The sequence below is a fragment of the Cyprinodon tularosa genome, unplaced genomic scaffold, assembly GCF_016077235.1.
Source record: "Cyprinodon tularosa strain WSP-4 unplaced genomic scaffold, ASM1607723v1 ctg341, whole genome shotgun sequence".
Taxonomy (NCBI): Eukaryota; Metazoa; Chordata; class Actinopteri; order Cyprinodontiformes; family Cyprinodontidae; genus Cyprinodon; species Cyprinodon tularosa.
In genome coordinates, this window is record NW_024039054.1 from 664,752 (window position 1) to 687,753 (window position 23,002).

Here is a 23,002-nt window from a genome sequence, read left to right on the forward strand (position 1 = left end):
GGAAAAGGTGACAGTCAAGGTAATAAACGGGAATTGGAAGGAAGTAGCTCAGAAGAAGAAAGGGTGGTCAGGAGGAAAGTTGTGAGGGAGGAATTTAAAGTAATATTAAAACTTAAAAATGAGGAAGAAAAGGATAAAATCAGTCCCATTGTGGTATCAAGAGAAATAAAAAAGAAAATTGGAGATGTTGAAATGGTAAAGATTTTGAGAGACGGAAACCTATTGGTGATATGTAAAGATATAGAACAAAAGAATAAGGCTTTAAATGTGGAGAGTATATGCAAAAGAACTGTTCTGGAGAAAAAAATCATGGGAGAAAATAAAAAAATTAGAGGAGTGATTTATGGGATCCCTCTTGATGAAGATCTTGATAAAATCAAGAGAAGTGTTGTGGGTGCAAAGGTGAACAACTTGAAAAGATTATCAAAAACAGTGAATGGAGAAAGAGTAGGAAGCTTGTCAATCCTTATTGAATTTGAAGATGAAGAGCTGCCAAAAAACATCAAAATAGGATACCTCAATTTTCAGGTCAGACCATATGTACCTCCACCACTTCGGTGTTTCAAATGCCAAAGATATGGACACATAGCAGCAGTCTGCAAAGGGAGGCAAAGATGCCCAAAATGTGGAGAAGATCACAAATTAGAAGAGTGTAAAGAAGAACAAGAAAAATGTTGTAACTGTGGAGGGAGCCATAGAGTCACGTTTGGAGGATGTGAAGTAAGGAAAAGGGCAAAAGAAATCGTACAGATTAAAACAACTAAAAACATAAGCTATGCAGAAGCAGTTAAGAATGTGAAGGAACAGGAAACAAGAGAGATTAAACAAACAGTGAGACAAACTACACAACAAAGCAAAGTACAGACAGAAGAAAAAGCCACAATTCCAGTGGAAAAACTAATATTATTCATAGCTTATGTTATCAACTGCACTGACCAAGCCAAACACAAAACTGAGAAGATTAAAATAATAGTGAGAGGAGCTGAAAAGTTTTTGGGATTTAAAGAGGGATCATGGGAGAACATAAATAAAAAGTTGGAGGAAGATGGGAGACCAGGACCTTCGGGTGAAAACGGTTCATGTTAATACTACAATGGAACGCTAGAAGTTTAATCGCTAATGGACAGGAACTTAAAGGTTATATTGATGAGCTGGAAGAAAAACCGGAAATTATTTGTGTTCAGGAAACATGGTTAAAAACATCATTAGATTTTGTGATTAAAGGATATGATAGTGTAAGAAGAGATCGAGCAGAGGGAAGTGGAGGAGGATGTGCAATATTTATCAAAAAAGGAATACAATATCAGATATTGGGGAAAGGGAAAGAACTAGAATATGTAGTAATTGAGATATGGGAAAAAGAAGGTAAATTAAAAATAATAAATTTTTATAATCCATGTAAAACATTATCGATTGAAATAATGGAGGAGTTAACTGAATATTTGGAAGGGAAGGTAATTTGGTGTGGAGATTTTAATGCAAATAGTACAGTGTGGGGTAAATGTAATGATAAAAACGGACAAGTTATAGAAGAAATAATGGAAATGAAAAATCTAGTATGTATTAATGATGGAAAGGGAACAAGAATCAATATAAGAACAGGGATGGAATCAGTTATTGATTTAACAATTGTCTCAAATGTTTTAGCTGGTATTTGTGATTGGTTTATTGATAAAAAATCTACAATAGGTAGCGATCATTACCCCATAATAGTAAGAGTAGGGCTAAATTTAAATAATAGGAATATTAAAATTGGGAAAAAGTATAATTTTAATAAGGCTGACTGGACTAAATTTAGATATTTGAGTCAAATAAACTTAGAAAAAGTAGACATGAGTATGGATATAAATGATTTAAATTTAATAATTGGTAAAATAATAATGGAAGCAGCAGATAATTCTATAAAGAAATCAGGGAGTAAGAACGATAAGAAAATGGTTCCATGGTGGACAAATGAGTGTAAAGAAGCAATAAAGTTAAGAAATAAAGCATTTAAGACACTCAAACATAATCCAATTTATAAAAATTTAATTGATTATAAAAGAAAACAAGCAATAGTAAGGAGAACTATAAAGAATGCAAAAAGAGAATATTGGAAAAAATTCTGTAATACGATAGGGAAAGAAACAAAAATAGAGAAAATTTGGAAAGTAATCAAAATAATGAATGGTATTAAAAGAGAGTTTGACTATCCTGTTCTAAAAATAGATGATACAAACGTAATAAGAGATGAAGATAAAGTTGAAATATTGGCAAGAACATTCAGTAAAATTCATAGTTCAAATAATATTAGTGAAAATGGAAGAAAAGGTAGAGAAAATACAAAAATTAAATATAAAGATTTTATACAGAGCGGTGAAGAAACAAATAATTTGTTAAATGTTGAGTTTACAAAAACGGAATTGAACAATGCACTTAAAAAGACAAAAAACACAGCACCAGGTAAAGACCAAATCTGGTATAGAATGATAGGGCAACTTAGTGAAAAATCTAAAGATATAATATTACACCTATATAATAAAATTTGGGAGGAGGGAAAATTACCGTTGAGCTGGAAGGAATCAATTATTATACCAATAGCCAAACCAGGGAAAGATCATTCAAACCCAGAAAACTACAGACCAATAGCCTTAACATCTAATTTATGTAAAATAATGGAAAAAATGATTAATAATAGACTAGTATATTATCTAAATAGTAAAGGATATATATCAAAATATCAAAGTGGTTTTCGAAAAGGGAGGAGCACTAACGATCCAACGCTCTGTTTAGAGCACGAAATTAGAAGAGCACAAGTAAATAAAGAAAGTGTAGTGGCTATATTCTTTGATATAGAAAAGGCATATGACATGATGTGGGTGGATGGATTATTAATTAAATTATACAAGATTGGTATTAAAGGGAGAATATTTAAATGGATTAAAGACTTTTTAACAGGTAGGAAAATACAAGTTAGAATAGGAGAAACTACCTCAGGAAAATATAAAGTAGAAAATGGAACTCCACAGGGGAGTATTATAAGTCCACTTTTGTTCTCAATTATGATAAACGATGTATTTAAAGATATTGAAAAAGACATGGGGTGTTCACTATTTGCAGATGATGGAGCTGTTTGGAAACGAGGGAAAAATTTTGATTTTATTGTTAAAAAATTACAAAAGGTTATTATTGAAATAGAGAAATGGGCGTTGCAATGGGGATTTAAATTCTCAGTTGATAAAACAAAAGTAATGTTATTTACTCAGAAAAAAATAAACAAGGAAATAAAATTAAAATTATATAAACAAGAGTTAGAGCAGGTAAAGTGTATAAAATTTTTAGGATTATGGTTTGATGAAAAATTAAAATGGCATATACATATACAAAAAGTTGTTGATAAATGTAAGAAAATCTTGAATATTTTGAGATGTTTGGCTGGCAGTGACTGGGGAGCAGATAGGAAATCACTAAAACAGATTTACACAAGTATGATAAGATCCAACATAGACTTTGGTTGTTTAGTTTACGGTTCAGCAGCTAAAACACATCTAACCAAATTAGACATTATCCAACATCAGGCACTAAGATTATGTACTGGAGCATTTAAAACCACACCAACAGCAGCATTAGAAATAGAAATGGGAGAAATGCCATTAGATTTAAGAAGAACAAAATTAGAAATCAATTACTGGTTAAATTTACAAGGAAATAAAGGGGATCACCCAACTTTGGACATTTTAAATCCATGCTGGGAAAAAGAAAAGAAAGAAATGAGGAGTTTTGGATGGACAATTGAAAATAAAATTAAAAAATTTAAAATGAATAGTTTAGAAATGAGTCAAACAACACCAATATCAATTATACCTCCCTGGATTCTACCAGAAGCAACAGTAGATATGTCACTAATGGAAAAGAAACAAGATAAATCGTACACGGTAGATATCAATTTAGTACAGTTATATTTAGACAGTTATTATCAATATATTCAAATTTATACCGATGCATCAAAAATGACTGAGAAATTAGGAATAGCATTTGTAGTACCAGAATTCAATATAAAAATAGGAAAACGGATTACAGATGGATTATCAGTATACACAGGAGAAATGTTGGCAATATTATTAGCATTACAATGGGTAGAAGATATAAAACCGTTAAAATCAGTCATTTGTTCAGATTCAAGCTCCGCATTGTTAAGTTTAAAAAATAACCAAACAGATAGTAGGATGGACATTTTATTAGAAATAAATCATACACTGTTCAGAATACGAAACATGGGGCTGATAGTTACATTTGTGTGGGTTCCAGCACATATTGGGGTAGAAGGAAACGAGTGGGCAGATAAAATGGCAAAAAGGGCAATTAAACATTCTATTAGTTTTATAGTTAAAATAAGTAAATCAGAAGGAAAGAGTATTATTAAAGAGAAACTTATGGAAATTTGGCAAAAAAGGTGGGATGAAGATAAAACAGGAAGATGGTTTTATAAAATTCAGAAGATGGTAGGAGAAAGAAGAAATGGAAGAAGAAATAGAAAGGAGGAAAGAGTGATAACAAGGTTAAGATTTGGTCATACAGGACTTAATTATACACTTTTTAAAATACAAAAACATAAAACGGGCAAATGTGATTTCTGTGATAAATATGAAACCATAGAACATGTTATATTAGACTGTCATAAATATGAAAGAGAGAGAAGATATATGAGAAGAGAGTTTGAAGACATTAAGGAGAAGGTTAATTTATTAGATATACTGAGGAAAAATTTAGGGAGTAAACACATACAAATAATTATTCGTTTTCTAAAGAAAACGAAATTATTCCATAGAATTTAATTATAGTAAGTGTGTTTGTGAGTGAAGGAATGATATACAAAGCTGTGCACAAATTTTTTTATATTTTTAAGTGTGAATGTGTGAATGTATGTTTAGAAGAAGTTAGGGTAGAATATATCAGGATAAATATTTAAACCATCACGAACCACACTCCATACCAGTAAGTGGCGGTAATGCTACTAACAGTTTGTTGCCAACCGCCATAAAACACGAGAAGAAGAAGAAGAAGAAGACTCTTACTGCGTTTCCTGTCACATCTTAACTGGTCCGGCAGAAGATCCCATGTTGTCCCTGGTTCAGCCAGAGGTTTCTTCCCAACGGGAAGTTTTTCCTCTCCACTGTTGCTTCATGCTTGCTCATCATGGACCGGTTCTCTCAGCCTGTGTTTTCTAAACTGGACTTCCATCGTCCAGGTCCCTGAGGGAAGCCCTAGTATCACGCAATCAACTGGATCTCCCCATAAAGCTCAGCATACCGTCTCGCTAACTAGCAGTCTACAGACTGACCAACTTCATCTATCTCCACTCCACCACTAGTTTCAGGCCTGGGAGGAAACAGCCATAATCTTTGCTCCTGTTCATGCATATCTATCAAAATTAAGCTCTTTTTCCTGCCGAGGTCTGATCACCAAAGACAAAGTAACTGTATCATTAAATTTCTCCTAATTGCCTTTTCTCTTCGTGTGAGTTTTTCAGATTGAACTCTTATTTGCTTTGTTGAGTACTCACCTCTAGTGTTTAATAAAAGTGAGTTTAAATTAATTACCAGTAGTCTGGTAAATAACTTTAAATGACCAAATTTGGGTTCGTTTTTTTGGTATACTTCAATCATTAACGCCAAACTTGAACAGCTTATTAACTTTTTAGGGTGTGGTCCGGTATGTTTGATTGAATGAGCCCAACTGGGGTTAAGGTCCACTCTGTATTTGTTTTTCTTCATACTAATTTGTCCCTTGTGCGCCTCCGTAGTCCCTTCCAGGAGCAGAAAACACTTGAGGAGTGCTGCATACGCAGCCAATCGTCATTGCATTTGGCTGGAAGTAGGAGGCTGGACTTGGGAGTCAAAACATGGCGAAATAACAAGTTTCGCAGGTAGAAGCTTCGCCGTACCTGGTACCTTTGGACCGCAGTTTCGACAGAACTGGACGCCAAAGGACACGATCGTTTAAGGAAAAGGAGAGCTCCAGTTAGTCTTAAACACACAGCCTGGCTGTGTTTCTCCCCCCTGGATGGTTGGTAGTGCTAGGCGCGACTGTCAACACAGGAAAAATATGGAATGAGAAAGTTTATTCTGAGGAAAAAGACGATTTAGCTTGTTAGCTCGGCGTCGTTAGCCACGGATTGATTACAGACACCTGAGTCGGTACTCTGATTACTTTGCTGGGGAAAAAAAGTGGGATTATATTTTTCCTGAGTCTTCGTATAAAGTTTGGCAAGCAGAGACGGCGGGAGCTGATTTTTATTTGTTATTTTTTATTTTATTTGTGCCGCTTTGATTTAACTGCAGTATCCCTTCCCTGTAGGGATCTAGTGTTAGTTTGACGTTCGGTTCTGGTGCGGACGGACCCGGACGCCATCACATCACAGACGTTGCGTTCTTTTAATAAAAAAAAAAAATACTGCGTTGAATACCAGTAAATTTGTAGGCGGAATTATTAGTGTTTCTCTATTACATCTGCTAGGTTTTTTTTCCTTCTTGGATTTTTAGATCATATATATTTTTTATTATTATTACAAGCTGGGATGATTTGCAGCAGCAGGAGAGACGCGGCGTCTTGTGAACATGAACGCATCAAGGTGGAGGTGCGTTTAGAGGCAACCAGCTGTTAGCTCGGAGCTGGGACGCTCTGTTCTGCTGTCGAAGCTTATTTTAGACTCCTCGGATTTTTATTTTTTATTCTTTCCAGTAGCTGACATTTTTTTGTAAACCAACTGCTGTTAACGTTACAGCTCTTGGCGTGAAGCTAGCCTGCTGGGTGCGTCTCCGGCAGCTCCTGCGATGGATTTCCGACACTAAAGTGTTAATTAATATCTTGAATCAGCTGTGCTTTAATGACCTCGATAGACTAGCCCCAGAGGCAGCCACTTATTTTATTCTCATCGTCAAAGTTGTTTTATTTTTACTAATAAGTGGCTAACTTGTTAGCTAACGTCATAAGTTTGGCCAGCTATGTCTGAAAACGCCCCCACGCGAAGCCTGGACGACATAGACCTGGCAGCTCTGAGGGTGAGTATTAGCTCCCTGATTATTGAAGGTGGTTTAATCGTGATAGTTATGTCATTATAGGAGTTTTCCTCTGAGCACAATCATGTTTACACCCACGCAGCAAAGTTGAGGTGAAAAGCAGCAGAAAGCCTTCCTGGGCAGCTGTGTTGTTTACAGATGTCCTCTGATTCTCCACCTGAATAACAACATCACAGCACCATTTTTATTTTAAACAGCAGTTTTTAATTGGCTTTTGAGAGGAATTTTATTTTTTTTGTTGCAAAATTACAACCATATTATTTTGTGGACATTAAAAGCTGTTATAATCAGCTGCACCCTGATACTTTGGAAGTTTCCAGGCTTATTTCTTTGTTAATAAAGCTTTGTAAATCAAAGGGAAATAAAACTTTGCATCCACTTTTTGGAAATTCACTCCCCACCCCAGTAACCAGCATGTTTTAAAAATGAACTCCTTCAAATCTGAAAAATACCTCCTACTAAGTGTAAAAGTTATACATTTATCTATTAACTAAGTAACCAAATTCAGCATTATCATAAATGTGTGCGTTTTGCAATTTCTCTTGAAAATTTGTAATTTATTCAGTTTAGTATGCCTTAAGCATGACGCTACCTCCACCATGCTTGGCAGGGGGCTATAGTGTTCTGAGGTTTGAAAGTTTTATCTGGACTACAATCCAAACAACAATGTTGTCAGATTTGTCAATCTTTTCCTTTTCTGATTATTAATCCTCTCTTCAGAAGCTGCCAACTTTAGTCCAGACCACAGGGGTTTATTCTGGACTAGTAGCTTGTTTCTAGCTTATTTCATTCTATGTTTGTGTATTACTGGCTTCCCTTTGGACTGTCATGTTTCCAGTCAACGAATGCTTGAGTCTGGATTCATTTTGATAACCGTTTTTTTTAAATGGATGGTTTGAACCTTGGATGCAGTTTTTTTGACAGTGGTCCCACACATATTGATGAGATGAAACTTTTGGAAAAATACTCATGAAATACACGATTCCCGGTTCAGGGTCTTTCTGCATGGAGTTATCATGTTCTCCCTGAGCATGCATGGGTTCTCTTCGGGTACTCCAGTTTCCTCTCACAGTCCAAAAACATGACTGTTAGGTTAATTGGACTCTCTAAATTCTCCTTAGGTATGAGTGTGTGTGTGTGTGTGTGTGTGTGTGTGTGTGTGTGTGTGTGTGTGTGTGAATGAATGGTTGTTTGTCCCTGCGATGGACTGGCGACCTGTCCAGGGTGTACCCTGCCTTTCGCCCGTAGACAGCTGGAGATAGGCATCAGCACCCTCGCAACCCCACTCGGGATAAAGGGTGTCAGAAAATGGATGGATAACCTCATGAAATACAGGTGCTGGTCATAAAATTAGAATATCATGAAAAAGTAGATTGATTTCAGTAATTCCATTTAAAAAGTGAAACTTGTATATTATATTCATACATTACATACAAACTCATATATTTCAGATGTTTATTTTGTTTAATTTTGATGATTACAAATGACAACAAATGAAAATCTCAAATTCATCATATCAGAAAATTAGAATATTACTGAAGACCAATAAAAACAAAGGATTTATAGAAATGTTGGCCAACTGAAAAGTATGAACATGAAAAGTATGAGCATGTACAGCACTCAGTATTTAGTTGGGCCTCCTTTGGCCTGTATTACTGCAGCAATGCGGCGTGGCATGGAGTCGATCAGTCTGTGGCACTGCTCAGGTGTTATGATAGCCCAGGTTGCTCTAATAGTGGCTTTTAGCTCTTCTGAATTGTTGGGTCTGGTGTATTGCATCTTCTTCTTCACAATACCCCATAGATTTTCTATGGGGTTAAGGTCAGGAGAGTTTGCTGGCCAATTAAGAACAGGGATACCATGGTCCTTCAACCAGGTACTGGTAGCTTTGGCACTGTGTGCAGGTGCCAAGTCCTGTTGGAAAATGAAATCTGCATCTCCAAAAAGTTGGTCAGCTGCAGGAAGCATGAAGTGCTCTAAAACTTCCTGGTATGTGGCTGCGTTGACCCTGGACCTCAGAAAACACAATGGACCAACACCAGCAGATGACATGGCACCCCAAACCATCACTGACTGTGGAAACTTTACACTGGACTTCAAGCAACGTGGATGAAGTGCCTCTCTTCTTTTCCTCCAGACTCTGGGACCTTGATTTCCAAAGGAAATGCAAAATTTACTTTCATCAGAGAACATGACTTTGGACCACTCACCAGCAGTCCAGTCCTGTTTCTCTTTAGCCCAGGCAAGACACTTCTGACGCTGTCTGTGGTTCAAGAGTGGCTTGACACAAGGAATGCGACAGCAGAAACCCATGTCTTTCATACGTCTGTGTGTGGTGGTTCTTGAAGCACTCACTCCAGCTGCAGTCCACTCTTTGTGAATCTCCCCCACATTTTTGAATGGGTTTTGTTTCACAATCGTCTCCAGGGTGCGGTTATCTCTCTTGCTTGTACACTTTTTTCGACCACATCTTTTCCTTCCCTTCGCCTCTTTATTAATGTGCTTGGACACTGAGCTCTGTGAACAGCCAGCCTCTTTAGCGATGACCTTTTGTGTCTTGCCCTCCTTGTGCAAGGTGTCGATGGTCGTCTTTTGGACAACTGTCAAGTCAGCAGTCTTCCCCATGATTGTGTAGCCTATAGAACTAGACTGAAAGACCATTTAAAGGCTTTTGCAGGTGGTTTGAGTTAATTAGCTGATTAGAGTGTGGCACAAGGGGCCATCAATTTTGAACCTTTTCACAATATTCTAATTTTCTGATATGATGAATTTGAGATTTTCATTTGTTGTCATTTGTAATCATCAAAATTAAACAAAATAAACATCTGAAATATGAGTTTGTATGTAATGTATGAATATAATATACAAGTTTCACTTTTTAAATGGAATTACTGAAATCAATCTACTTTTTCATGATATTCTAATTTTATGACCAGCACCTGTATGCTTAAAATCCAGGTTAATGTCTGGAAAAATAACCAATTTATACAAGGTTTTGCTAGATTGAGGTGCCTAAGCCTATTTCATCACCACCAAAACTATTTAGTTTCTTTATATTTTGAAAAGAGGTTTTTCTTTTTTTGTATGTAAAATCATTCTAGTGGCAGATGTTGCCGTATTGGCCTTAAGGGGACCATAACCTAGCCCATTTTAAAGACATTAGTCAAACTGTAGATAATTACTATACATTTGATTTTCAGATCCATGTTTTTTACTTTTTTAGTATAGAATAATATTTTATTTGTCCCATAGTACATTTTATCAACATCAAAGTGTCAGACAGATGAGAGTACATTAAAGATAAGCCTTTCCCTTTTTGGCTGTGCATCTTACAACTGGGTTTTTGGTTATTATTTTTTTTGGTAGCAATGCTGAGGTATAGGGATTACCTCGCAGCTGTTTGCTATTCTAAACTACAGTAAGAACTGCATCCTTTCTGTTTCCTTCCCTTTTTGTTAAAACGTTTTATCACCAAACTGTATTTGGCCAAAAGCACCCAACAGATACAAGTGTGAAAGTGTTCTTGTGATTTTGCAAAGTCACCATTTTAAAAGTGCCATTTAGAAGTTGAATCAAACATCAAAGTACGGTAGGTGGCATTCATCATCATCATCATCATCTAGCATTCTTCTGTGCGGCTGTAATCCTGGCCACACGGCAGCGTCTCTCGGGCGTTGCCGTCACCTTCTGAATGATAGAATGCCATGCAATCACCTCTAGCTACGGACGGTGTTAACTTCAAACATGCAAACTTCTACTTTCTGTTTGCTAACATGAAAAGTTAGCGGACATCAAATATAGAAAATGGCAACTCAGTGGCACAAAAAAAATACAATAAAAAGATCTTGTGATTTCCAGGCAGCATTAAGGGTTATATTTTGAGAAGGACATTTTAATTGGAAACACACCTGAAGCCTAAACCTTGAAATTATTGTTGGCAAATAAAATATTTTCAAAACTAATATTTTTATTAAACATTCTGATAAATGGGGACAAATATCAGTTTTGAATATTCTAAATTCATTAAGTTATTTGGATAATTATGATTCATTAGACATTTCCCCTAGATTTTCTGTTCACTATATGTGAATTTGATTTTTAAGAACAAATGTATCACACTGATGTAGAGGTTGCATGTATCAGATAGGAAACACTTGGTGTTCATGGGGTAAGAAATTAATTTTATTAATTTTGATGCTGAAATAGATGTTGTAGTTTCAAGCAGAGTTTTCAAAGATTCCATGATAACGTTTGTAAATCAGAAAACCACAAAGACCTTTAGAAAATACTGTAATGCTTTTGAAGTTGTTTTCCCATTTTGATATTCAAATGTCTGTGGTGGTGTTTGGCTTCACTAAGTATCTACAGATTGAAAGACTGACTTGGTTTTCTGCTCTCCACATTTTGGTCCTCATCCTTGATTTGTTTTATTCACTGAAGCATGCTAGCATTAGCCCACCTCGCTATCCCCTCCACCGTCTCTTTCCCAACAATTAGAGATTCACCTGATGGTCATAAGTGATGCTGCTTGTGTAACTTTTTAGCTATTGTGTTAGGGAGCAGGAAGCTAACATTACTAACCCTGCATTCACATGAACGTACATACACAAAGTGTAATTCTCCCACCTATCCTTATTAGAAGTGGTATGAATATGGATCTAGATTCCACTAAATTGATTACACATGACTAGGGCTGAAAGAATTAATCTAATCTAATTAATCGATTATTGAAATGGTCAACTAATTTAGTAATTGATAAATTGTTAACTGAGTATAGAGATTCTAAAATATGCTTTTACCTGACAGAGCGATCAACGTAGAGCAGTAATAATATCCATCCAATTAATGATGCACTTTATCCCGAGTGGGGGGTCTCCAGCTGTCTAAAGCACAGTACACCCTGGACAGGTTGCCAGTTGCAACACAAACAACCATTCACACTCACACCTAAGGAGAATTTGTGGGAGGAAGCCAGAGTACCTGGAGAGAACCCACACATGCTCAAGGAGAACATAACTCCATGCAGAAAGACCCTGGGCCGGGAATCCAACCCGCAACCTTCTTGCTGCAAGGCAGTAGTGCTACCAACTGTGCCACTGAACAGCTCCAGTAAAAATATCAAAATTGTAAAAAAAAAAAAATTCATCCATTAATCTCTCTATCCAGAACACAAGTGGAAAAGTTTTAGTTTCACCTATTTTATTGTCATACAAAAATCTTCTTTAAGGAACATTTTGCTATCCGATTATTAATCAAAAAAATTCTCTGCGGATAAATCGATTTGCAAAATAATGGTTAGTTGCAGCCCTACAAATGATATTAGACTAATTTAGGACTGTTTGTATAAAATACTAGTTTATGACCCCTTAAAAGCCATTTTTTATTTTTTTAAGCATGTAGCTGTATCATAAAAGAAAATTATTTCTTAGGCTGCGTTCACACAGCCAATTCTGACCCTAATCCTTGAGCCACTGCCATGTGTGGTACTACATTGCAGACCTAGCCGACAGTTTATAAAGTGTATCAAATACCGCATTTCCGCATTTGAAGCTTGTGATGGTTACATTGATAACTTTGATCAATCGTGCACCGCTGTGTGACATCTTTATTAATTAGAATAAACAACTATCTCAAAATGATCAGATTTCAGAAAAAGATCAGGAATGAGCATCAAGAGCTACTGAGTGAACATAGACCTTTTTTTTCTTCTTTTGATGTCAAAATATTTTTGTAAGATTAACTTTTATTGTTTGTGTTCATGAAAGATTTTTCTTGCAGGAACTTTGATATTCATAGCCCGAGGAAGTTCACTAGTCTTTCAAAGACACTCTACTTTACAGTGTAGGACAGTTTAACGCTGTATGTAGTATGTACAGGTCATTATGCCTTCTGCATTTATTTATTTATTTAGCATAATCAACCAAGAAGAATAAGTATGTATCTGTTGTCTGCCCTGCTATGCTGATTTCTCTCCCTGTGATCGTATATTTGTGGTTCGCTTTGTCGATTTTCCGAGCCGATTTGCTGATGCTTGAATATAACTGTACCCTTCCCCTTCTTTCAACTCCTTCATCTCATCCCACTCTCCGTGCTGGATGTGGGTGAAGCTACCTCCTCTGCCTCACCGCCCACTCTATCATTACATTATTTCTCTCAATACCATCATTCCTCTCGTTTTACGTCACATTTCCTCCTCTGTTGTGTCCCTTTTCATAGCGAGCTTAAAAATCTGTATAGTGTCTTTAACATTAGATCTGATTTTACATCTATTGCATTATATATTTTCCTTACCAAACTCTGATTTGTTGTTTTGTTTTCTGCGTTTGCTCCCTTTCATAAAGTAAAAACCTCTGTTTAGATGGTAGAAGCCCCATGACTGGAGATGGATGAAAGCAGGATGGGTCATGGTGTAGATTTGATACCCAAGGCAGCAGTCTTACCACCCACTCATCTTCTTAAAGCCATATTGAAATTGCATGAAAGTGGAACTGCTTGTCATTTTTCGCTTATCTCTGGGGAGGGGGGGGTTGCATAATTTTGTCAAAGCAACCTACTCATTATTAGTGTCAGTGAAATCTCTGTGCACAATGCAGGAATTTTAAAATGATTGAATCCTAAAAAGAAGCAAGTTAGTAAAAGTTTTTAAAGGTTTCATCCATCAGTGTATCATCTATCGTACTGTAATACATTCTGTAATCCATTCTGATTGTCTTTTCTTTATGTTACTCTGGTTATTCTCCCTCTATCAAGTCTTATGGGTTGGCATTTGATGTTCTTTTTATACAAGGATGTTTGATTATCATTGGCTTTAATGCACAGAGCAGAAATCATCCCAGTAACCTTCCTTTTAGAGTTAGGTTTATGCTGTTAAAAGACCTCATGTTTATGTGACAGAGCTATAGCTCACATTGGTATGTAGATTTAAAAAAATCCATAAAATGTTCTTAATGTTAGGCCTTTTTCTGTTTTTAGACCTGTGCTTAGGCTTATTTTATTAAGGCTTTATGAATATCAAAGCAAATTCTTGTAAGAGACTGACTTTTATTTACTGATATTCAAAATTATCGAGAGATTTTTCCACAGAGAAATCAGACTCTTGATTATATCAGGACGGTATATGCTGGATACTTATTAACTCATGGATTTATAGAAAAGTATATTTTCAGCTTCTCATACGTTTTTATCACTGCTTTGTTAAAACAATTCCTATGTGACATTTGGGACAAGGCTTTGATAGTTTTTTTTTTGAGAAATGCACATAAATAAAAAATCTGGGACGATACTGATATCGACTATTAATATTGCTGTTTCCACCAGTAAATGATATTAACGGATACCATTTATTTTCCTACACTTTGACACCACGAAAGACTAAACACAGTGCAGACATCGCCTCTCTGCTTTAAAGACCCAAAATCACAAGCTTACAATATCACGGTCACAAGCTGGTGAAGATTTTCACCTATCCAGGTCGTAGTCATTCCAAAAAGTTAAACTACTGGACTTTGTTTTCCAAGTTTGGAAGTTCCAGGTTTTATAGAGTATCCCAACAAAGCCTTGTTATGGCTTAGAAAACAGGCAAATTGAAGGAAGCCATTTATATTAGGAGAAAAAAACCAACCTTAAACAGATGGGTTAGACTCGGGTTCCAGCAATGGAGTTGATTCCTTCCCACTATCATAATAAGCCATCTTGCCTGGTCAGCCAGGCCAACAATGACCATAACGACCCCCCTTTTCATTGGCATAGGCCAGTATTGGATATTGCATGCTAACAAAGACCTCAACAGCTCTCCATTACTCAGGGGTGGGCCTGTTCCTCTGGTTTAATTTGCATGTTTTCTAAGCCATAACAAGGCTTTGTTTTGGGCTACTCTATAAAGCCTCAAACTCAATGCTATTTCTGACATTTTGAATTGAAAAAGCTTCCTGGGTGGGAAGTGATACGTCTTCACACTTGGGAAAACAAAGTCTAGTCGATTGTTTTTTAACTTTTTGGATTCACAGTCACATGACCAAACACTACGTGACCGATCCCTCTTCTCCTCCTGAAATGAAAACAGAAACTACAAGTTAATAACTATTGGTGGCTGATATACAAGCCAGTTTAAATATCGGACTGATACAAATGTGCCAAAAAATGTTCTCTTCCATCAAGATGATCTTTCCATTAACTAAAACCTATATCTCTTTCTTACAATATGCTTAAAGAAATATTAGTACATCATTACACTTCAGCGATTTATTTTGCCATATTTTCTTGCACATTAATAAACACATTTAGAAGATCTAACAAATCATGAACCTATTGGGTTACTAAATAAAAAAAATATGAATGGAACATGTGAAACACTTATAATTTCTAATATAAAGAGATGTAAAGCTATAATTGGCAGACGGGGTATATCACTCTGATATACTGTCAAGATTATGTACGACTTCGTTCAGGAAACTGTGATGTAGCTCTCTGTTTTTAGTTTAAGCCAACAATTGATGCTGAGAGAGACTTAATGCTGCTAGCAGTGCCTTTAAAACATGTGATTACCTAAGGAGTCTATGTAGTGGTTATATTTACATCATTGTCTCCATTAAAGAGAGTCAATAATCCCAGGCCAAAGTCTGGATCCATTCATGTTTCTGCTCTAGCATGCTTTACTTCTCATACAAATACCAATGAGGCTCTGCCTAAGATTGAACAGCACCACCCTATACTTATACTTGTATACTAGACGGCGTTATCCATCTTTCAACAGAGATAAAGTCAGCGCACTAAGGGAACCGCCTCATGTTAGGGCCCCTAGCAGCCATAAGAACCCTCAAACGGCGGCGTTCTGCGGCACGCATGGCCTCAGTAAATCATTCTTTCTGCCATACCTCCCCTGTAATTAACTGTTTGTACTGAAACTGGAATCACGATTACAATGCAAATTGTAGTTGACAATAAAGAATTTGATTGATTGTTAATACCGCAACACTGAAGGAATGTCTTTCAAAGCAGACGTTATTAGTTAATCGGATTGAACTGGAGCTAATTTTGATCTAATAAACCATTGAAAATTAATCCCAAATTGATTAACATCTCTAATCCATATTTTTTAAATTTTATTACTGATATCTGTCGTGACCAAAAATTTTTTTATATTTCATAATTTCTGTTATTATATGATGATATGAACATAGAAAAAAAAAGTAACTTAAAGATTACCAAGAATGTCCACAATAAATGCCTGTACAAACCTGTGAAAATTATTCTAGAAATATGAATAAAAAAACTGCATAGGGCTCAGATTGTCATTCCGTAACATGCTGTAATAAAAAACTGTAACGTATATTGAAATATCAGAAATGCTATTGAATAAAATTATATTGTGAAATATACAGATAACGATTCATTGTCCGCTTCATATATCATTATTCATCTTAAACAGAAAATGGTAAGAGATTATTTTCAGGGACGCATGATATTGCAATATTTGCTGATATTAGAGATCCAGATATTTTGCAACTCCTCTGGCCAATAACCTGTATACAAACTCCAGCATCCGTCCTGTACCTGACTCTTGCATAACAGCTTAAAGAAGGTGGCGTTCAACCTTTACACAGGCTCAGCACCCACTTTAGAAAGAGAACAGTTTGCTTGAATTTAATATATGTTGTAGTATGTCAATCCAAACAAAGTTGACTTTATTTGTACAATGAGATTTTATTTTTCTTTTATGTATTTAGCGTTTTTATTTTCTGATTTAGTTTTATTTCTTATCCCACTGTGTGTTTTGATGGAAATTATTCTGTTTCTTCCAAAGGATCCGGCAGGAATCTTTGAGCTGGTCGAGGTCGTCGGCAATGGGACATATGGGCAAGTGTACAAGGTAAGTCAGAATGCTTATATACACGCATAGATCTATATCTTTCAAGTAAATAAAAAATAAGAAAAATAAAGTATTTTTGGAGGCAGCATTAATCATACTATTATCTGCTATATTGATAAATGTAACTGAACAATGTTTAAATACTTGAATTTCCCATTTGGTAGGACCTCGCATAACAATCTATGACCTTTTGTTTTCCTGGAGTAGAAATGTATCATTACACAGAGAGCCATTTTGTTTTTCAGCTGATGATCACTAGGTGAGATGAGGACCTGTAATCATCTTTCCCCTGTCAACAGTAAACAAAATGATCATGATAGAAGTAACTACCTAAAAGACGGCCATTTTGGGATCATCAAGACTCCATTAGAGCTAATTGACATTATTTACATATCAGCCAGTGGTTTTGGAGGCATGTCTGAAAAATGCTTTACCACAAAAAAACAACTACAGTGCTTGGACTTTAACTGCAGCTTTGTGCTTAGGAGGAATAATTGTATGCAAAAAAAACCCGGCTTGGTGCAAATTCTGTGGGGAATCGCTTCATAGCTGTAATTAAGTATGGTGGAGGATCTGTGATCCTGTGGGCCTGGTTCCCTTTTGAGTTATTGAATACTGCTTTAAACTTCCTTTTAACTCATAAGTTGCAAAAAGCTGGATTTAATAAAAATTTGCAAACAAAAGTGATTGTTATGGAGGGAATTATGTCCCACTAGTGATGCAAAGAACACATTTTGTGAATACTAATAAAAAAAAATGCAATCAACTTTAAAACAACCAAAACCATTTTTTTAAGTACCTTTACAGCAGGCATCCCCAAAGTCGGTCCTTGAGGGCCACTGTCCTGCAGGTTTGCAGGTTTCCCTACTTTAGCACAGCTGATTATGATGATTGCAGTTGAGCAAAAGCCTGTTAATCAGCTTTCAATTAAAACCAGCTGGGCTGGAGCAAGGAAACATTTGAAACCTGCAGGACAGCGTCCCTCGAGGACAGACTTTGGGGATGCCTGCTTTACAGTCTTCTCAGATTCTACTGATTAATTTTTTACTCAATAGTTTTTTTTTAATATTTTACCTTATTTCTTTATTTTTATTTTTTTCAGATAGTTTTACAAACTGCATTCTTTTCAGACTTCACATTTTCTTCACTTCAAACTCAATACAAACGCTCTTGACCAATAGAAATGTTTCTTTTCTCTTCCTTATTCAGAGGAAGGTCCGTCCTCAGAAATGAAGAGAACTTGACCTGGAAAATGCAATTAGAAAAAAATGTCATTCGGAAGAATCAATATGAAAGTGAAATCCGAAAAATTACATTTGGAAAAAATAGAATATGAAAAAAGAAAAAACAGAAAAACAAATTACTTGAAAAATGAAATTTGAGAAAATTGCAAATTTACACGTACAAACTGTTTTTATTTTTTTTTTGTTTTTTCTTTATTCCTAGATTACAATTTTTTCCTAGTCTCATTTACAAAACATGCTTTTTGCTCGTACAATAATGGAACAAAATTCACTCAATAAATCATTGGGTTTTTCAGCAGGATTACAATCGAACACATTCGGTTCTTCCTTCCAATAAAGCAGGCCTCCTTAACTGCAGTCCTCGAGGTCCGGTGTCCTGCACCTTTTTAGACGCGTCTCTGATTTAACACCTCTGAGGAAAATAATCAGGTCATCAGCAGGACTCTGGAGAACTTGACTACCATCAGAGAAGGTGATTCAGCCATTTGATTGAGGTGTTGGACCAGGGACACATTTAAAAGGTTCAAGTCACCTGGAGGACTGGACTTGAATACCTCTCATCTAGAGAAAGGTTCAGATGTTCCTCTCTTTGCTTGCTCCACCCTGCTACAATGTTTGTGAAGACTAACTGCTCTTCTATTTACCAGAGGATTTATTGTGGCAGAAATATTTTTTTCCCACTAAATGGATGTTGTGCTGCTGTTGAAGCATTTTTACAGGAGTACTAGAAGCTTTTCTACAGGAGTGCATTTTTCTTGAATAGCTGTAAAAAGCTGTCTTTTTTTGTTTTGTTTTTTTATATATATTTTGCAGAGTAACTTGTGCATCAGGATTTAAGTTAGCTTGGTTCAGAAGATGAGAGACCCTGAATTTAAAGACAAGAGTAAAACAATGACTTGAAATAGCAGTTAGCTGCTCCTGATTGTTCCACATTATGTTAATCTAAGACTGCTGAGCTGTTCTGATTTGTTCTTTTATCAGGGCCGTCACGTGAAGACGGGTCAGCTGGCCGCCATCAAAGTGATGGACGTTACAGAGGAGGAAGAGGAAGAGATCAAAGCTGAGATCAACATGCTGAAAAAGTACAGCCACCACCGCAACATAGCCACGTACTACGGCGCCTTTGTTAAGAAGAGCCCACCAGGACAGGACGATCAACTTTGGGTAAGTCCACATTGATTCCTACCCGGTCTGATGACTCAGTCACCAATAGTGCTTTTCACTGAGCGCGTTTTTCTTTTGCACAGCTGGTGATGGAGTTCTGCGGAGCAGGATCTGTGACTGACTTGGTGAAAAACACTAAAGGCAGCTCTCTGAAGGAAGACTGGATTGCGTACATCTGCAGAGAGATCCTGAGGGTGGGAAGCTGTAGTTTTTCTACTTAGATCCATTCTGATATAGCCATTTCTGCTCACTGACCACCGTGGTTGATATCTTGGTCTGTGAATAGGGTCTCTCTCACCTCCACGCCCACAAAGTCATCCACAGAGACATCAAGGGCCAGAACGTCCTGCTAACGGAGAACGCTGAGGTCAAGCTAGGTATGTTTTGCTTTAATTGGTCTGTTTATGATGATCTCACACCTTCACAAGTCTCCACCTTCTGAATGCAGTTGATTTCGGGGTGAGCGCTCAGCTGGACAGGACTGTTGGACGTAGGAACACCTTCATCGGGACTCCTTACTGGATGGCACCCGAGGTCATCGCCTGCGACGAGAATCCTGACTCCACCTACGACTACAGGGTGACTGCAGCAGCTCTTCCTTTATTTGCTCGCTCTCTGCGTTGTGAGAATAAAACAATAACGCTGTACTGCCTCTTTTTCTTACAGAGTGATATTTGGTCTTTGGGGATCACAGCCATTGAGATGGCAGAGGGAGCTCCTCGTAAGTTTTTGATCTAATTTCTGATTTCTATCTTGCATTAGATAATTATCCTAATATCAAAGCCAGTTTGAAAGACCTCATGAATGAGTGCGTCTTGTGTTTGTGGCCCAGTTGTCTGTGTCTTCAGATGGACAGATGATTCACTCTCATTAAGGTAGTGGAGCTGTGAGCTGTCAGTTGGTCTGTGGAGGCTCATGGCACAGATCTCAGCTTGGGATTTAGTGCAGAACCAAAGACTGAGTGAATATCTGGGAAGTAGGGTGGACAAGCTTGGCAAAGGTTGGGGCTTGTCTCTGGTAGCAGAGAGCTGCGTTACATTAGTCTGGTGATTGCTTGTTTTGTATTTATTTTTTTTTTCAGTATCTTGCAACTCTGATTTGAGTTTTGAAATGGAAGAAGTAATCTGAAAAGCAAAGCAAACGATCTTAAAGGGAGACTGCTGTGGAAATCTGAGCCTGTCTGTGCCCGTTCTGGGAGTGGAATGTGTCGAGATGATAGGAGGTTCTGATGTTGTGATAAACTTAAGCAAGAGTTCTGTTGTTTCACTTTAAGGTTCTGAAAAAGGTATTTAAAATGCTCACATTATTGAAGTCGTAGTGAAGTTGTATTTAAATTTCAAATCTTTCTGGCTTAAATATGTATATAAATGTACTCTTTAACAGACGATATTGTCCCAAAAGTTAGATAATTTGTTTTTAAAGAAAATCCTGTCTTAAAATCTGTTATTTTATGCAGGCCAGGTAGTTATAAGTCAGCTTCAATCATATATCAAGGGTCTTGATTTATATGTCGCAGCTAATATACACAACGGTTGAAATAAGAAATAAGAATCATTTCCTTTCCCATTGGGTTCCGTCCCAGTGTTCACAGGGATGGACGTCTGTGTCTTCAGCAGGCGTAGAGCTAACAGAACTGGCAGTGTTGCGAGGCAAGGGCTCAAACATGTACGGCTGTAAGCCCTCTTCACCAAAGCAAGCTTCTGTCGCCCTGGCGTCCTCTTTCACAACATCTTCGTCCCTTCTTTCCTCCTCTAAATAAAAAAATGTTTCACGGAGGAGACTCGTCCACGACCTCTGACACAAAACTCTTCTCCTCTTGCATGTTTCTGCTGTCCATGGCGTTCCTTAACAGTGTCGTTGCTACGTGCTACTTGGTCCTAATGTAATTTCCCATTGGGAACCTAGTAGCACTAAGTTGCTAACTGATTAGCAAGATGCTTCAGAGACGCAGGCAAAACCAAACTTGCCTGCGAACCTTCCACCACAACAATCCCTCCCCCTTGATAAACAACCAATTACATTCACTTTATTTACTCGTGCAAAGTTGGGCACCACACGGGAGAATTGGGAAATAAAACGGTTGGAACGGCCATTTCCCTTTGACTTTAAAAATGAAGATTAGCTTTATTATTCAGAACAGATGGAACTGAAAAACAGTTTAATACTAATTCCTTATGTTACGTGTTTTATGAAGGCGCCAAGCAAAAAGCAGTTTCTTTTCATCTTTTCTAGATGAAGTTAGTATTAAGACAGGAACAACAGGTATTATTAAGAGGTTGCAATGTTTTGAATTTGAGTGACGTGATTACCAGGCGACTGGAGCTGGGCATATCCTACTGTCAGCTGGCCTGCTTTCGGTTATACTGCACTCATGACATTTTGAAGATTAACCTGCATTCATCTTACCTCCTTTTCAGATTATTATTAAGTTGTTTAATTCTGTGTTTCAGTTATTCTCAGATACAAAGCTCCATCCATGCTGCTGTCGGTCTTTCACAGCTTTGTAATTCAAGCTGAAGGAAAACTTCTCCAACATGTTACATTAAATGTTTTGGGATCAAGTCGTTTCTATGAATATTGGCCTTTTAATTGAAACCAAAGGCAGTGGCATGCAAATGGGCTTCATAAGGCCCTTTTGCTAAAAGAAGCATGCCTAAGTGCCCTCTAAAGACAAACTATAGCCCCATTTACACTACCCTTTTGAAACCATGCCGAGATCGGTAATAACTGTTGAGTGTAAATGGTACACACATCTGAAGCAGACCATGCCAGACGCAGCCAAATTGCGCTAACATGGTACTAGTTTATCAGTAGGGCTTTATCGGTTCTGGCTCAGTTCTCAGATAATACAAAGCACATTAACAGACTCCTTACAGTCAGCTTCCGTAATCAGGACATTTCCGACATTCATAAAAATACTAGCTTCCCTACCGTGCCACATGATTTCCACTGATGATTCTGCTTAGCAATGTGATTAACCTCAACATCAGTCGTTGTTTCCTGCATCTGTAAGCCCTGATTAGACTATCATTTGTCGCCTCAACTTTCCTAAAGCCGAGTCTTTCAAGTAAATTTACCAAAGGCTGCCTTCTTAGCCTGACTCTCCGCAAACTTCCTGAATTTTAGGGGCGCTGCCATGTTTGTTTGCCTGTTTACCTCTAGAAAGCAGTAGTACCGTAGATTGTCACTAGGAGGTGAGCAACCGTGCTAGCATGGTGTGTAAATGGTTGTAAGGAACCGAGCTCGGCACGGATCGCTTTTCATAGGGTAGTGTAAATTTTGTGTTGCCTTGCAGCAAGAAGGTCCTGTTTTTTAACCTAAAGCTGGGGTCTTCCTGTATGGAGTTACATGTCTTTTTTTATCTTGTGCATACATGGGATCTCTCGGATACTCTGACTTCCTCTCACAGTCAATAATGATGACTGTCAGGTTCATTGGTGACTCGGCAAAATCCAGGTCTGCAATGTTGAGTTGAAAAGACAACAGGAAAGTGGAGAAAAACTCTTCCTATCTGATGACGAGGCGAAGCGAGTGGAGAGTCGTCAGGTGGAGCCATGCGAAAGAAAATTAGTTGAACAACAGCATGCAAAAGAGCCCCAAAATGAACTGGAACCAGCTGCGATTGTTATAGAAAGGTGTTGCCCTGCGATGGACTGGTGACCTGTCCA

At 37.2% G+C, this 23,002-nt stretch overlaps 1 protein-coding gene across 8 annotated transcripts in view; it reads left to right on the plus strand.

Annotated features, from left to right (window-relative positions):
- The first annotated feature begins 5,794 nt into the window (after nucleotides 1–5,794).
- The window catches only part of mink1 (misshapen-like kinase 1), a 35,336-nt gene continuing 18,128 nt past the window's right edge, over nucleotides 5,795–23,002 (plus strand). For 2 of the 8 annotated variants that reach the window (XM_038294568.1, XM_038294566.1), the window contains exons 1-7: nucleotides 5,796–7,040; nucleotides 16,861–16,926; nucleotides 19,152–19,334; nucleotides 19,418–19,528; nucleotides 19,621–19,711; nucleotides 19,783–19,913; nucleotides 20,001–20,055. In XM_038294568.1, the coding sequence (XP_038150496.1) occupies nucleotides 6,984–7,040; nucleotides 16,861–16,926; nucleotides 19,152–19,334; nucleotides 19,418–19,528; nucleotides 19,621–19,711; nucleotides 19,783–19,913; nucleotides 20,001–20,055 (694 nt within the window). In that variant the 5' untranslated portion in view covers nucleotides 5,796–6,983. Of the gene's footprint in view, nucleotides 7,041–16,860; nucleotides 16,927–19,151; nucleotides 19,335–19,417; nucleotides 19,529–19,620; nucleotides 19,712–19,782; nucleotides 19,914–20,000; nucleotides 20,056–23,002 lie in introns of all 8 variants that reach the window. The other 6 variants (XM_038294567.1, XM_038294571.1, XM_038294570.1 and 3 more) reach the window with 4 other exon arrangements.